The sequence below is a fragment of the Pagrus major genome, chromosome 19, assembly GCF_040436345.1.
Source record: "Pagrus major chromosome 19, Pma_NU_1.0".
Taxonomy (NCBI): Eukaryota; Metazoa; Chordata; class Actinopteri; order Spariformes; family Sparidae; genus Pagrus; species Pagrus major.
In genome coordinates this window covers 23,031,253-23,048,480 of record NC_133233.1, presented here as the reverse complement: position 1 = coordinate 23,048,480, position 17,228 = coordinate 23,031,253, and the positions used below count along the sequence as shown (strand labels likewise).

General features: G+C 42.0%; 1 protein-coding gene across 4 annotated transcripts in view; it reads left to right on the top strand.

The window, feature by feature from the left end:
* myo3a (myosin IIIA) overlaps positions 1 to 15,552 on the top strand; it is a 54,023-nt gene extending 38,471 nt beyond the window's left edge. The window contains exons 24-38 of one of the 4 annotated variants that reach the window (XM_073488555.1): positions 1,713 to 1,793; positions 1,875 to 2,080; positions 2,169 to 2,280; positions 2,906 to 3,068; positions 3,170 to 3,256; positions 3,330 to 3,453; positions 3,547 to 3,586; positions 3,680 to 4,247; positions 4,320 to 4,912; positions 5,002 to 5,146; positions 8,626 to 8,717; positions 10,024 to 10,064; positions 13,690 to 13,776; positions 13,909 to 13,986; positions 15,430 to 15,552. In XM_073488555.1, the coding sequence (XP_073344656.1) occupies positions 1,713 to 1,793; positions 1,875 to 2,080; positions 2,169 to 2,280; positions 2,906 to 3,068; positions 3,170 to 3,256; positions 3,330 to 3,453; positions 3,547 to 3,586; positions 3,680 to 4,247; positions 4,320 to 4,912; positions 5,002 to 5,146; positions 8,626 to 8,717; positions 10,024 to 10,064; positions 13,690 to 13,776; positions 13,909 to 13,986; positions 15,430 to 15,544 (2,532 nt within the window). In that variant the 3' untranslated portion in view covers positions 15,545 to 15,552. Of the gene's footprint in view, positions 1 to 1,419; positions 1,501 to 1,712; positions 1,794 to 1,874; positions 2,081 to 2,168; positions 2,281 to 2,905; positions 3,069 to 3,169; positions 3,257 to 3,329; positions 3,454 to 3,546; positions 4,913 to 5,001; positions 5,147 to 8,625; positions 8,718 to 10,023; positions 10,065 to 13,689; positions 13,987 to 15,429 lie in introns of all 4 variants that reach the window. The other 3 variants (XM_073488553.1, XM_073488554.1, XM_073488552.1) reach the window with 3 other exon arrangements.
* The last annotated feature ends 1,676 nt before the right edge of the window (positions 15,553 to 17,228 follow it).

The following is a 17,228-nucleotide window of genomic DNA, read 5'->3' as shown; positions in this document are numbered from 1 at the left end:
CTCAAAGCAAAAAGTATCCCTCTGTGCAAAGCTAACTGAAGCTCACGTCATATTAATATAATTCAAAGACTATTAAACTTAGAGGTAGAATCAGCAGGATTTGTCCCAGCTGTTCGTAAATGCACCAGAAAGATAGTTGATTGTTGAGTCTCATTCCCAGGACGTCAAGTAGCGACATTTTGGGTGGGTAAAGCATCCTGAGCACAGCAAAAACTGGAGAAAATAAGAAAATCCCGGCAGAGTCGCTGCACATATGAGACACTAACACGACTTTTCTCCCAGTTACAGTCTCCTTCTCTGTCTGTTTACATCTTGTTACATCTTTTACTTCATTTCGTCTCACTACATCTGCCCAGCGTGATGACTGATGTCAAAATGAGTCTTGTGATGACGGAATATTAAAACAATTGATAGTTCGCCTCAAATGCTTTAAAACTAAAGTCACGAGCTTGTTTTGAAAATGTGAGGAGTAGAAAGTACAGATATTTGTTGTAAAATATAGGGAGGAGAAGAAAAAAGTTGTCAGAAAAAACAGTAACAAAGTATTTGTACTTCGTTTCTTCATACTTCTGATGTTACCCGCTTACAGTCTGTGTCATTAAACAACCTTTGTAGGATGCAAAACGCATAAACACATCTTCAGTCCCTTGAATATAGACGTTTATGTGTCTTCCCTATCCACTGCTGTAATAAACTGTCTGTTTTTTGGACCATGCCTCATGCTGATAACTAATTTAAGTCAAATTACCTCCACAGTGAGTCAAAGTTTTAAAAAATGCGTATGAAAGTATTACATTTTGCATCCCGAGCATTCACTAATCACCCCTCGTCTCTTTCAGTCACCGCTGGCCAAATAGGATCTTCATTTTAAAACATTTACATAACTTCCTTTTGTGAATCTGTTGAAATTGTGGCAGCGGTACGCGACGGCAGCGCCCGCTCGCTGGATGTGAGGCCTGAGGCAATTTGCTCACCTAAAAGCAATTGACAGTAGCTACATTTAAATGAACTGTGTTTGATGAGTTCTTGAATCTATTTCCATTCATCTGCATATGTTAGACAAAAAGCTCATCAAAGGCTCCGCTCTTAAGAGCCACAATGAGGATTTTAGATGCTGCAAACACTGTTAGGGCTGATGGCTTCGCAGTAAACTGGTTCCCTCAGTGTAATAGTGCTGAGATTTAGATGTAGACACGCTGGATGTTGTACATTTGTATGTCTACTTTTTTACATTGTGTTTATTGCCTTACAAATACTGTGCGTTTTTGTAAGCGCCCAGTTCATTAGATCACTTTTTATGCATACAGCTGTTGTTTGATTTTGAATTTTCAACTGAGAAAAACACTTTTTTGGAGTAAAGCTTCTCTTCATTTGGCACTTTTTTTTGTGTTTTATCCATTTTATGCGTCTCTTTTGCAGCCTTCTCTGGAATTAAAGCGCACGCCTGAAAAAAAAAGCTTGCTTCATGTGCCTCTTGATGACACAGTACAAATGCAAACGGTGATTTTTTCAAATGAAGATGAAAAAAGTCTGATAAAAATATGGCCCGCTTTACAATTTTAAAGATTCACCTACAGGCTCATGCTAAACTACAGAGTTGACCTGTTGTAATAAAATGTCCCCATGCTCCTCTTAAAGATGTAGGTAGAGACATATACAGTACAGGATTGAATTATTGTGATTTTTGACCAGTTTTATGTTTGTTTGTTCAGTCGGGTGAGTCTGGAGACACGCCTTACCACCCGAGAGAAACCACCAACATGAGAACGCAGACAGTCGCCTCCTACTTCAGAGTAAGATTCTCTATTTTTCAAATCAAAACTGTCACATAAGCCCCAAATCAAGCTGCCTAACTCATCTTTTACTCCTTCTAGTACTCTCTGATGGACCTGCTGTCCAAGATGGTGGCAGGCCAGCCTCACTTTGTCCGCTGCATCAAACCAAACAACGACCGTCAGGCCAACAAGTTCGACCGAGAGAAGGTCCTGGTTCAGCTGCGGTACACCGGAGTCCTGGAGACGGCCAAGATCAGACGGCAGGGCTACTCTCACCGCATCCTGTTCGCTAACTTCATAAAGAGGTCAGCAGGCTCCTCAGCAGATTATTTAAGTGATGTACTCTGCATCAAATGTGTGCTAGTGTCCAGCTGATTACACCGACTGTTACAGGTACTACATCTTGGCTTTCCACGCTCATGAGGAGCCCGCTGTGACTCAAGAAACGTGTTCTGCGATACTGGAGAAGGCAAAGCTGGAGAGCTGGGCAATGGGGAAGACTAAGGTCAGTAGAGATGTTTCATGTTTTAAACTGAGTGTGAGTATGTACACTTTACATCAACAACAAGAAGTTAGCACAAGAATTAGTGTTAGTTAGTTTGAGCTGACATTTTTCATTCCCACCAGCTCAGCAGACGATTAGCGCCGGCTAAAAACAGGAAGCTGCTTCCTGAATGTTAGAGTGTCAGAGCTTAGAGCCATTTGCACCGATGCACTCGGAAATATTTTTCACATTTGAACACTCTGCAGCAGGGTCTATGGAGGAGTAGCATGGGCTATTAACAGCAACAAATCCCCTCTGCAACCTTTGGCATTTTATCTTGTGTAGCTGTCTGGCAATGGTAAGTGGGAGCATGCCATCGAACCACAGGACCTGGATTCAAGCCTCAAAAGTCACCGAGGCCAAGTTTTTACCAAAGTGTAGTGCAGAAAAGTGTCACTAAACAGAAACTCCTGATTATTTATGGAGACTTAAACTCCAACTTTTAGCTCAAGCAGTAGCTGTAAAGAAACATGTTGCTGCAGTCAAGTCTTAAATGAATCCACAGCATGTCACTGGCTCGTTAGTTGACCATGTGAAGGGAAAAATAGATTGATAAGGTGTTCAGTAAGGTATTTAATTCTCTCAGGTGTTCCTCAAGTACTACCACGTTGAACATCTGAACCTGATGGTGCAGCAGGCCACACAGCGGATCATTCTGGTCCAGGCTTACGTCCGAGGCTGGCTGGGAGCCAAACGATACCGGCGGATATTAAAAGAGCGAGAACAGAGCGCTCTGGTGCTGCAGTCAGGTTTGTAACCTGTACACTTCTGTTATCTACCAGAACGCGAGTGGTTTCTTTAATGTTTTCCACGAGCGTTCCTGCTTTGATTTTCGACTCGCTCTCTGCAGCTTACAGAGGTCAGAGAGCTCGGAAGAAGGTGGCCGACGACAAGAGCAAAGCAAAGTTTGAGGCCTTCGTCGTCCAGTTTCAGGCTGGTAAGGACGATATGAGATGGAATCATTAATCAAACACAATCTAAGCTTTGTGACATTGGTTTGTTTTCTTCAGTTTGCAGGGGTTATCTTGCAAAAAAGAAATACAAGGAGTTGGTAGACGAGAAGAACAAAGCTGCGACCAAGATTCAGGCCCGGTACAGAGGGCACAAGGAGAGGAAAAGCTTCAAAAGAAAACGGTATAAGAGAGAGGACACAATATAGCACTTAAAGAAAGATGGCAAACTTGGTGGTTAAGTTTTTTGACAAAGATGTTCCAATTTTGTTTGTAGGGAAGCCAAACAGAAAGAGAAAGAAGAGGAAGAAGAGAAAGCCCTGAAAGAAAAAGAGGAAAAGACTCCTGAACCGGAGGAGAGCACCAGCGAAGAAACGTCCCCTGCTCCCGACAATGAAGCGCCGAACGAGGAGGAGGAAACCAAGGCTGCCGTGGTTCTCCAGAGCAACTACAGGGGCTTCAAAGAGAGGAAAAAGTTTAAGGAGAGAAAAAAGACGATGGCCGGGGCAGAATTAGAGATACCGCCGGATGCAGTGGTGGAAGAAGAAGGTGGGCAAAAGCCTACCGGCAAAGAGGAGGAAAGGGAAAAGCCAGCTGACATACAAGAGGAGAACGACGAAGATGAAAGTACGTTTGAAGCAGAGGAAAACGACGACAGTGATCACACACAGGTGCCAGAAGATGACGAACATACAGAGGTGGCAGATGAAGCGGTGATTGAGGACGCAGCACCAGCAGCAGCAGAAGATGCTGGAAAAGAAGAGCAGGAAGAGGTAAACGAGGACGAAAAGGCTGCAGAGGAGGAGGTCGTCAACGTAGAAGAAGAAACCAAGGCTGCTACTGTTCTCCAGAGTAATTTCAGAGGTCACAAAGAGAGGAAGAGGCTGCAGGAAGAAGGCAAGATCCCAGCGAAGAAACAGAAAGCAACGAGTCCGACAGGTGAAGAAGAAGACGTGCCCACAGCGAGCAGCCCTGCAGGTGAGGAAGAGGTGTCCGAAGTTCAAACACCAGCAGAAGAAATCGGCGGCGAGGAAACAGAAAAGGAGGGAGAAACAGACGTCGCTCGAGATGTTTCCTCAAGTGACGTCAAGTCAGACGATCAAGACGAGGCCAAAGCAGCCGTGGTTCTCCAGAGCAACTTCCGCGGCCACAAGGAGCGTAAACGCCTCGAGGAGGAAGGAAAGATTCCGAAGAAGAGGAAGAAGGAAAAAGAAGTTACACCAGAACCTGTGAATGAAGAAAAAGAAGAACAGGCGATCCAGACAGAAGAATCAGTGCCAGAATCCCAACCGGATGCTTCTGTGGACGAGGAAAAAGCTGCTACTGTCCTCCAGAGTAACTTCAGAGGCCATCGGGAGCGAAAGAAACTGAAAGAAGACAGAGAAACGCGACAGAAAGCAACGGAAGAACCCGCCATCATAGAGGAAACTATAGAGGAGGCAGAGGAGGAGGTCCTGGATGTTACTGACGTGGAGATAGAACGTAAAGAGGAGTCGGATGCTGAAAAGGAAAGACAGGAGGAGGAGCACGCTGCGGTGAAGATCCAGAGTAACTTCAGAGGCTACAAGGACCGGAAGAACCTGAAGGCCAACAAGCAGACGGCGCAGACACAAGCTGCACAACTGGAGAGCTTCTCCAAAGAGGTCATTTCATCAAACACACATTTTTATCACCTCTCCAACTCATCCTTCTTTTCCTCTCGTATATTGTTTTTGTCAAATCTCGTCGACAGATCACAAAGACGTCTCAGGACTTCATGGCCCTGCAGCTGAAGTTGAATGAGATCATCCAGGCCCATCAATCAAACCCGGAGAACAACGGCATGTTTGTGAGAGGGAAAGCAGTCAATGGCTTTGCTCCCCAGAATCACCAATCAAGTAAGATGACTGAGATTGGCTCTGTGAAAAACAGATTATGAAGCAGTAAATACAGAGCATAATGTCGGCACGGATTGACCCGAGGTTAATGTGTATTTGGATCCCCGAACCGTCAGAGAGTAAAGGAGGAAATTTATCTTTTCTTTTGATATGTTCATCCTTCAAAGAGTCTTTTTTGATTCTGCTGCACTGAGGTTATCCCTCGCTGACACGCAGCCAAATAGAGTTCATGTGCACCAAAGTAAGTAAGGGTGACGCTGTGCCGTTCCCTGTCAGACTGAAAAGAAAAGAAATGATTATGTCGGAGACTCGATTGTAAGTCCTGTTAAATCTTCCCGTTCAGTACTTATTATTTCAAAGCTAAAGGTGTGTGAGCTTGTGCCAGCCATTTCCACACTTTTCATGTTTTTCTTTATGTAAAAAAACCCCGACATTTTATTACCGTCCTTTCACAGAATAACTAGATGTTATCAGTCTTTTGAGGTTTGATTAGATCAGGAAGCCCGGGACAGTCAAGTGCCAAAACAGGAAGCGCTTCTCCTCCCAGTGTGTCATCAAAAATAAAATTTGATTTGCACAGGTGATAGGTGTAATTGCTTTCAGGGTGGCGAGCGCGGGGGGGGGAGACAGCAAATTGAAAGTTCGCCGTCTTTGCAAAACGGAGCTGGCAGCTAAAATGTTGCCGTCGCGGTTGGGTTCAGGTGTCTCGAGGATATAATGTAATAATTATGTAATAATACCAGTGATTGTCTTTCCTTCGCTGGCATCATGATTATCCTGACTTTCATTTGGTCTTTGAGTTTTATTACACAACACAGAGTGAAGTCTTACAATGTCTTTTAAAACTTTTGAAGTTATATGTTTGTTTATGTCAGATTTGCCTCCATTTTAATAAAGATTTCCATTATAAATAATGAAACATCATATAAGAAGCTCAGTGTCCTACAAATTATGTTCACATTGGACAAGTTGGTTGCAGTTAACTGCATCCAATACCATTTTCAGTGCCAATGCAGAAATATTTGCTTCCTTTACATAAATATGTTGTCTGTAAGGGGGCAGCATATCACCAGGGAACCGCTAACTGTAGCTGCCCTTAGCTAGTTAGCTCAGTTTGCCGTGCAGCTAGCAGTTCTGACTGGGAGCTCGGGGACTAGGGGAGTGTTTACATTACTCACACAGGAGCTTTGGACCAAGATGGGTCGGGTTTGCATGCTAACTTCAGTGGATGTCGTTGAAACACAATACATCGACATCATAATGTCAAAAACTGTTATTTCTTCACCTTCTGGTGGTTCTGATATGCAGATTGTTAAGCAGAGCCGGTCTGTCTGTTTACCCATGTTTCCAGCTAAGCTAAGCTAACTGGATGCTGGCTGTAGCTTGACATTTACTGTGCAGACATGAGAGTGATATAGAGTCGAGATATAGAGTCAAGAAAGCAAATCAGCAGGCTTCCCAAAATGTCAAAAACATTCTTTCCACGTGCAGTCACAGTGTGCTTATAAAATCTGCTTCAATCTGATTTTATTTTGATGACAGAGAGAGAGAAAGAGATTTTTTTCACCAACATAAGGCAGAGTTTCACAGTAGAGCACAGTGTTCCTGTAATCGAGGCATGTTTGCCCTTTACAGGCATTTCTTTAGCACAGCATGTTGCCTGAGGTGAAGCAGAATGAATTATCTGTGTTATTTCCAAAGGCTGCTGCAGCTCCTACAAAACTTATGCTTTTTCAGCCCAACCGGGTCATTTCTCCATCGACAGTCCAAAGCCGCCCTTCGTAAAGTCTTTTTAACATAATAAAACTTGATCAGAATCATCTGCGACACGCACAATGAGAGCAGAGCGCTGCCAGTCACATTGTTCTTCATGGGAAAGGTCGTCAAATGTTAATCACGTTTTGTGAGCGAGCGTTTCCAACAATTATGGCAGGAATTAATAAGAGGGCGCGTGAAATTGGCTTTACTCGTTTGCGCGATCCAGAGTGACCTTTAGATGGAGTTGTTCAATAATATTACAAACTTTTCACCTCGTCTACCTGAGAGCTTCTGCACATGATGGATTGTTTTATGCTGCGTGTGTTCCCCCCTCCGCATGAGCGGCGATTAATAATGAGCAGCGAGCAAAGGTCGTTGTAACATGCTCATAATTGCGATATTAGAAAGAGGAATAAAGTAACAGCACATCAGTCATGACGAATATAATAGATTGCAACACGTCCGCTACAGTATGGAAGATGTTACGCAAGCACACCTCTCTCTATACGTTCAATACGGTGCAGGGGATCGATCAAAGTCATTGGACACTTTGTTTGTGTCGAAGGTTGTTGCACATAATCTCTGTTGGAAAATTCAAACTGGCTGAAGGCCTTAGGGGTTAAACATTGTGTATGGAGGGCAGTTCAATAAGAGTTAACACAGTCAAAAGTCAGCACGGTGTCCAACCAACCATATATGTAATGATCCCACCGGCCCTCGAGCTGTTTGATCTGACGGTGGACTTTCAGATGATAGATGAAGCAGTGAACTGTACATGTGGGTGTAAATACAGGAATAGATGGTCGGTTTTATGCTCGACTCCTCAAAATCAAATCGTGTTGTTAAGGTGACAGGTTTCTGTAGACATTATGACAACCCTCTATTAAATCTAAGGAAAGACAGACAGGAGGTTCAGCTGACTAAACAACACGCTTAAAGTAATTCAACACAGGAAACCAAAAAAGTTTGTTCCTTCTTAAAGCTGGAAAAACACAAGACATTGTGCTGCTTTTCTTTAAGATGACATTGAGAAAGTGCTCATGGTGCCCTGGTGACCTGAGCATTTAAGGCATGTCCATGTATCCCACAACTAAGTACTGAGAACATACTCAAGTACTGTACTTAAGAACAATTTTAAGGTACTTGTACTTGAGTATTTCCATTTTCTGCTTCTTTATTCTTCCGCTTCACAACATTTTGGAGGCAAATATTCTGCTTTTTACTCAAAACAACATTTATTTGATAACATTAGTTACTAGTCACTTTGCTGCTTTTGATTTAATATATTTTATTGGCTGTCTGATTAAAAAACAACACTTATTCTTTGTGAAGAATCTGCACTAAACTGTAGTTATTATGGACAGAAATCCATCACAGGAACTACTTTTACTGCCTTAAAGTTAACCTCAGTGTATCATAATGCAATTCGAATGCAGGCCAATCATAAATCTTTTAAACTCTCTGCATAGAAATCCAAAAAACACAACTTTAAATGACACAACACCTCTTAAATGTTGTTGAAAGGCATTCTGGGAGATGTAGTAAAGTAAATTACAACACTTAATTAAAAGCAAACACTGAAATAAACCAAATATCATAGATTGATGATGTTTAAATGTGTATTTGTGGGTCCGAGTGTCCGTTCATGTCAACACTTCTAACAGAAGGAAGTAAAGCATCACAACCCAGCATGTTTTTAACTGTTTTTGTCCCTTTTCCAGCTGACAAGAGACTGTCGCGGACCCCCCGCAGGACCCAGCAGCCAAAGACCCTCAACACACCGGAGGACTCCACCTATTACAACCTGATTCATGTGAGTCACATTACAGAGATGGAGAACGATTTCAGATACATACAACAACAAAGCTCTGCTGAGCGCTGCCATGCGACGACGTAACCGCTTTCTCGACTGTCGGCTCCCACAATGCACTATTGATTGGCAGCGTTTTCTTTCTATAGTACTCGTAACTACATATGTTCCCGAAGCAAGAAGTATCAGCCTGTTTCAGGAGTTGTCTGGAAAAGTTTCTTTATGTAATTATTTGTGATGTTTCATGATTTCAGCGATCAATAGTTCAACGCAAAGTTGCTCTTTTTCAAGCCCTTCAGGTTTGTTTACAATCACGTCATTTCATTTTAGCTGATCTATACTGTAAACACTGTAATGCATTCAATCAGTAGTTTAAGCAACTGCAAAATGAAGACCAGACATTCAACATTTGATAACTTTATCACTAACTAACAAGCATTTGAATTAGTTTTAAAACCAAATGATAACTTGATTACTCACTTACAAATCTGATCACATGTACTGGAGCTGAGAGTAGAAATGTTTCTACTAACTACTAAAACAGTGGTTCCCAACATAGAGTCACACCCCCCCCCAAGAGGGTCACATGAAACAGCGGAGGGGGTCAACATAAAATAATGGCTACTTAGACACAGCAGTGCTTTGAGCTAAATGCTAACATGCCTGCAGTGACAATGCTAATTTGCTGATGTTGAGCAGGTATAGTGTTTACCATGTTCACCATCTTAGTTTATCTTGATAGCATGCTAACATATGCTAATCAGCAGTAAACGATGTACAGCAGAGGCTGATGGGATTGTAATTAGTTTTGCAGGTATAAACCAGGAACTGGACAAATTTTAAAAAAAGACCTGATGGTGGTGCTAGAAGTAAAGTTAGCAAAAGTTAGCATCAAATTATTAGCATTCATCCTGAGGGAGATGTTACTGCTGCATTCATGTGCTCCTCAGATGGTCCCGCTTCCTGAGTTTGGGAAGTCCTTTTTCCGACATCGGCGTCAAGAGTAAAGAAACCAGAAAATATTCACATTTAGGAATCTGGAAGCTTAAATAATTCAGACCCAATTAAACAATTATCAAAATAGTTGGCAATTCATTTACTAGTTGACAGCTCATCGCTTAATTGATGAATTGATGCAGTTCTAGCTAGAGCTACTCTTTAGCTAACTGGTCTGGCCTTTTTGCTTCGTACTGAGGGGTTACAAGCCGATAGGTTGAGAACCACTGTTCTGAAACCACTTTCTCTTGCTCGAGATGACGAGTGTTTTGATTGACATGTAGTAACCTGTCCTCTGTCTCTCTCCACTCAGAGGTCTGTCCAGGATGATAAACGCAAGCCCAGGAAAGAGGAGTAAGTGGCCGGTTCTTATTTCAACCTCATTTTAACAACCTATCACTACTGTTTTAAGAGCTTGGCGCGCTGCCCGCTTGCTTGGCACGCCGGGTCCAGAGTAATGACTCTAGCCTGGCGCCGACATAAGGACAGTGTCTGGGTCCAAACTTAACGATCTGCAGCATCACGCACATCCTCGGTAAAATTAATTAGCCTCATCTTTCACCGTGGTTATATTCGCTAAAAACACACATTTAATGTTCGGCGTAAGAAAAACCTAAAATGTGTCGTATACGTTGCTAAATTTACCTGCAGGTGGGATTTTTCCACACAACAAAAAGTGTGTGTGGATGTGTGTATTCATGCATATGTATGTGCCGTAGAGGCCACAAGGTGAGCGCACCGCCCAGAGTGAGGGGGTGAAGATAGACCGATAGGGCCGGCTGAACAAGAAGGGGCCAGGGTACTTTATCACAGCAGCCTGAAGAGGCACCCACACACACACGCACATTTTGATGCACACACACACACAGTGCAACACAGCGCTAAACATCAAGGGTAATAATTTGTTAGCAGATAAATAAAGCCGGCGATGGACAGGAGCAGTTTACATGCATCATTAAGGAAGAGAAGGTCAGCAGGAAAGATAGCATCTCTGCCCAAAGCTGACAGCAGAGGAGGATGGGAGACAGGAGAGCGTGGGTGGTAAGAGAAGAGGAAAGTGAAGAGTAGACAGAGGTGATGATCGGAAATTGGAGTGAAGACACAGAAAAGGAGAAATAAGGAGTCAGATTTAATCAGAAACAATGATAGAGAACCAAAAATATGTATATAATATTGCCAAAATCAAAAGATGTAACAGTGAATCAACCTGTCGTTCATATTTTGATGTTGACACCGTTCCTGTATAAAATCCCTCTGTACCAGGGAAAACAGTCTCTTATGTTTCCGATCGCAGCGACAGCAGCTCGTTGAAAATAAACGGAGGAAAAACAAGGTAGTTAGCTTGAGCAGTGAACCAGAGATGAACCAGCCTGTGAACCAATTCTGGTTCAGCTATCAGGGCAGAAGTGAACTGTTCTCTGGTGGCTTCAGCAGGAAATAAAGAGCAGCTACAAATTACAAAACTGCAAACCACAAATTTTAGATCTCGAGTACTTCTGGGAGGTTGTATGCTGGCAATATGGTCAGTGGCCCTAAGCTTCAAACTACGACGCTCTACATACCCCGATAGGAATAATAAATATGCAACGTCAGGTGAGACTTTCAGAATAAAGCTTGCTGACAAACATTTCACATATTTTGACCTTTAGACTGTTGACATTGTGAAACAGTTGCAGTTTGGTGAGGTTTACCCACCAGAACTACTTGGTTAGGTTTAGGAAAAGATCATGGTTTGGTTAAAAACAAGTCACCTTTGACTTTTATTGACACACAGGACTTAAACTCGTGAATCCTGGGTGGAGGTCCTGTGTTTGACCCACCCAGACACCCCCTAATGTGGACTCCCTACAGCATCGTACTTTGACCATTGACCAAACTGCTGTTGAGAGTGAGAACGGGCTGATTCAGAAACAGCAGTACTTTGAGTAAAATGCTAATATCATGATGCTAATATTCACAATAGCAATGCTAAAATTCCAATATTTAGCAGGTATGTTTGCCGTGGCTTCGTCCAAAATCACTCACGTCCCACTATACAGTGGTATACATGGTGGGTCCGCCATTTTGTAGTGTTTTACTCTATGTATGGAAATATTATACCCTATAAAGTTGACTCAAAGTTTCCCACAATACACTGTGAAAAGTAGCGGCCAATAACAAAGCATTATATCCCATCATGCATTGTGCTGGGGGAGAAAAAAATACCCAAGTAGTCACAGAAAGGCTTCTCATTGTCAGAAACGTGTAATTTAGCTATAAAAAGATTAGCTTCAGCCACTTTAACCTAAAAGCTCTCCCGAACTTTAATCATACGATGTAAATTGTTCTCAGTATTGATCCGGATCTGTGTGTGAAAACGTAATAAATATTCATTTGAAGGGGTCGATGTCATCGAGGCCGCTCCAATCACATAATGCAGCCAGAGAACAGGGAGATACTGTAATTACAATCAAGGGGACATTTTCATTTGAGAACAGAACATTCATCATGAATCATCAGCGGGATGATTGTGTGTCGGTGGTTATGAGGTCAGCTCAGGCCTCAAACTCATCACAGTGTTACTTTAGAGTTTGCTGAGCAGTGTTGACGACTCGGATGTTGCAGCTGTGTCGTCACGAACGCACTGATTTCCAATAGCAGCCATCGCTGCATGTTAATAATGTGTGAGATGTATTGATCTCCACACGGAAATACACTTTTTCTCGCTCGAGGTCAGATCGTAGGTTCAGCTTCATTACAGCATCTCTGGAGCTGAAGGGAGGCTTCAGTATTATTCCAAAAAACATCATATCTAACAATAAACAGGGAACATTTTACATACAGCGTTTTAATGCATGACTTTGACTTGTTTTGGAGTTTCTTTGCAGTGTGGTAGTAGTACTTTTAGTTAAGTAAAGGATCTGAATACTTCTTCCACAGCTGAATGATTAACCTATACTGCACTTTACTTAGATGAGCTACAGTAGGAAGAACACAACCAATTGTCCTAAATGATTTACTTTACACTTCAAGAGGATCTTCAAGAAGCAGCTCACATGTGAGGCAAACTACTGCAATCGAGACAATAGATCACAGGTGTGTCCTCGCAGAAGGAAGTTGGACTCATCGGAGATCAAATACATACCATTTGTAGTATATCTTCAAAGTTAGTGTTACAAAGTGTTTCACAAAGGCAGCAAAAGAAAACAGATAAGTCATAAAATCATCAAGTTTTTAAAGCGGATTAAAAAAGGAGATCACTGACTCAGCTGACTTGATTTCATCAGGCGGATCATTAATACACAACCTGAAACTAACTACTTTTTAAATTTTTGCTTGTGAAAATCCAGGAAGTCTGTAACAAGTACGTCAGTCCCCAGTTTTGATATTTCGAGCACAATGTTCAGTTTTGCCTTAAATTGTACAATAATAAAAAAAAAAACATTTGCCATGTCCTCTGAACAACAAATACAACCTTCAAACTAGTAGGTTTATACAGTAAAGTGAATAAAAGACATTAGAACCATGAACAACTCAGCTGGTGTCTGATAATGTATCCAATCAAACTCTGATACCCACTGTCCTGTTTTTAAAGCTGCTTTGTGTTAATGTTTTAAGATATTTAATGTCCAGTTTAAATCTATGCGAGGGGAGACACACCTGTGATCTATCAAGTCTTGATTGCAGCCAGTAGGACGAGTCTATATAAACTTCTTTGTGGCTTCCACTGTAAGAACTTGAATAAGTCTGAAATGCATCCTAAATTACTCCTAAACTTATAAAATAGATGCAAAAAAGTATTTTGTATTATCTTTGTATTATATCCAATATATAACTCAGGACGATGATATTAACAAAGAGAAGAAAACTATATATTTCAGAAGAGGCACTTTGTTTGTTCCACATCTCAAAGGAACCTGACACCAGATGTCTTTTGGTTTAATGATGGGTATTTGGTATTAGGAGCTACTAGACTCTGTCCCTTCTGTTTGTGCTCCAGTCCAGGAAAGCTGCTGGATGTAGACGACCAGTACTACAGAGAACTGTCCACCAGCAGGTCTGAACCCTGCATCTCTACAGAGGATACGTCACACAGCGGGACGCCTGAGCGGAGGAGTTCTCCAGAGCGGAGGAGGTCTTCAGTGAGGAGGAGGTCTACAGAGAGGAGGAGGTCTTCAGTGAGGAGGTCCTCGGACACGATGCAGACTGCAGAGCAGAGACCAGCTGCAGCCGGCAGACAGACCCGAGAGAGGGCCGTCACCGAGCCACAGCCTTCCAAACCTGCCGGTGACAACAGGTTTGTCTTCCTCTGAAACAAGCATAGATTTTTGTAAAGGCTGAAACCTACGATGGTCCAGTCAGAGGACTGGTTTTATATCTGCGAGGTCAGAGATTTGACCTCTCTGTCCTCCCATCCGCTATCTGTGTGTTACTGTTTTTTTTTCTAAATCCCTGTCACTACAGGAAACAACAACAACCTCCAAGCTAGCAACCTACACACTGAAAATGGCAAGTTACTAACTTACACTGAACTCTTGTGAACGCTAACAGTACGAACGTTAGCAAGCTAGCAGCTTCTAGCTTTTCTTTTTCGCAGATTTAGGAATATTAATGCCAGGGCTTGCCTCCCTGCCTGCAAACTAGGTTTCCCCCGACACTATTTTGCTAGAGCACCCTCTCTGCATCCTGGGTTTAGCCGTGCACTAGACACTTGTGATTGGTCATGTACCAAAACTTTCCCAGAGTTTTGGAGTTGTTGTTCCACGTAAGCTTTTCCAGTTGGGAACTCATTTTCCCAATTACTCTGACGCCTCATAAATGCGCTATAATTCTTGCCTTTTAGACGATCCTGTGGACAAACCTGGACAATCACATCAGCTCAAATTCCTATTATCATAATTTCCATTTTTGATGACACACATTTTTAAATTCTATTTTGCGACAGAAGTATCTCGACCCACGTCCTCGTTCTCTGGGACGTTTATCCACCACACCTCATGACTGTCTCCGGTGACTGGAGCTGTCTCGGTTGTGAATGGCCTCCTTGATCTTTCTCCAGCTGTCCACTGATTTAAAGTCTGCGTGCGCTGACTACATGATACATTATACTTGAATGTATCTGCAGGAACACTGTGCTAAAGTAAACACTTTACTGGAAATTACAGCTGTTTGGGTTACTACATTGATTTAAAAGGCTGCTCTGCTCTGTGATGCCAAACACTGTGTTAAAAGCAAGCATTTTGATGCATTTAGGTAACAGCATGAACTGAGATACCCCCATAAAAACCAGTTAACATTACAGAAAATGAATTTGCTTGCCTGATTTCAAAATATTAATTGAGTACACAACCCAGCTGCTCAGTGATGGATGCAGGGTTTAAAGCAGCTCATACATCCTACAAAAAATGGTGCCGTTATATGAGAATGGTAAGAGTGTGGTGCTTCTATTTTTCTACAAATGCAACCCCTGCAATTCGCATTCAGGCTGGTCAGTGGACAGATGTTGACAAATCCACGTAGAGATTTCATCTGTTTTCCAGTCTCTGCCTCGCCGTCGCCTCAGACTGCCCACGCTCATGATAAATGAACCCTGAAGATGATAAACAATATGAAATATTTCTCCTCAACGGGAATCGTTTCATCTCCCTTCTCCCGCTGTTTTTTTTTTTTTTTTTGTCTTTCTCTCGTTCTGTTTTTTCTGTCTCTGTGCTGAATGCGTTCCCTCCTGTGTTGTCGACAGGCGCTCTGTTCCCAGGATGGCCTCCATGGAGAGCCACGGCGAGGACAACCCGTACGACTTCAGACATCTGCTGAGGAAGACCTCGCAGAGACGGAAGCTCATCAAACACTACTGAGCACAGGACTGAACTTCTGAGTGATTTGGCCACATAATCTGAAGCACGATACGCACTGTGTGGCAGTGTATCGTGCCGTATGATATATGAGGTTTTGATTTATCACATCTTTGTCGAAAACCTCTGAAACAGTTTAGTTACAAAGGTGAAAAGCACCGACTGCACTGATTAAAAGTCACCAGTCTAAAGTATCTAAACGCAGCATCGACAGGATGAAGGTAAATGTAAATAACAAAACGCTCCACACTTAAAAACTTGCTGTAAATGAATGTTTTATTTATGTGATTTTTAAACTAGACATCACTGCTGCTACTTTTGCTGCTGCTAATCGTTTCCCTCTAAAACTGTGTGTCAAATATTGTGCGTGAGGTTGTCTCTATCCGTTTAAACACCGTAATAGAACTGTATAAAATATGCATAGATCATGTAAATACAAAAAGCCATGCTCTTACACTTGAATACTTTGCATTTCATTTTGAAGGACGCGTCTTTGGAAAATCAAGTCATGTTGTAAGAAATGTACATTCTCTCTCCTCTGCTGTAATGTCTGTTTTGTTCATTTAAACATAAACTATATCAAAGTCCTGCTTGATGTTTCCTTCATCCTTTTAATGCTTCATTTCAACTGAAACACTGAACTCTCGGTGATCAAAAAGGTCCAAGATATCAGAAGCAGCTGCGTCATGTCGATATCAAACCAGCTGCTGTGAATTCTTCTTCTTTCCCACGTTGCTTCGAGCACTTCTTTGAGATTCAACCTCTGACATTTACGTAACATTTTACAGAAGAGAAACCCCCACAGGAAATGTTAGTGAATTCCCAACTACATGCTGAGTGCACAGAGTGGAAATACAACTACGTACAGACCACAAAAAAAATCCAGACAAAACACAGACGGCAAGGGAGGAATGTCAGAAACCCTGCGGAGGATGAGCAGATGTAGGCAGCGGTCGGATCAGATAGAAAGAGGGAATAAGGTTGATGTTTTTACAATTAAAGGAGCTGCGATCTCCTTAAGTCTTAAAGTATGTTCATCCCTTTTCTTCCTGAGAGTTAACTGTCATGCCTGCAGGTAAATATTAGCCTAAGCTAACACTAGCGGCCAGTTAGCTCAGCTTAGAATGAGTAGTCTACTGGAAACATGGTGAGCAGTCGAAAAAGTAAGAAAAACTGTAAATTAACATGTTATACTTTGTTGGTTTAGTCCATGCAAAATATTAAAGCAGGCTAGTTGTTATATATGATGTTGTTGTTATAGCTACACCATTCAAACAATCAGAAAAACTTTATTAATTGATTCTTTTAGACACATTTCCCTGAATCTTCCATAAAACTAGCGAAAACTAAATCACACTAAGGCCTCTACAGTGAACCACCGTGCTGTAGGCCTAAAAAAAGTACCCAGAAGTCATAGTAAAAGTAAAGATAATGTGTTAAAATGTTACTTTGGTAAGAGTGAAAGTCACCCTACAAATAGTTCTTGAGTAAAAGTCTTGAAGTTTTTGATATTAAATGTACTGAAGTATCAAAAGTACATGTAAGTAGGGAAGAATGAAAATACTCAAGTGCAAGTACAAGTAGCTCAAAACTGTACTTAAGTAAGCTACAGTACTTGAGTAAATGTACTTAGTTACATTCCATCACTGAGGACCACAGACTTACAGTCACTCCACACACAAATATA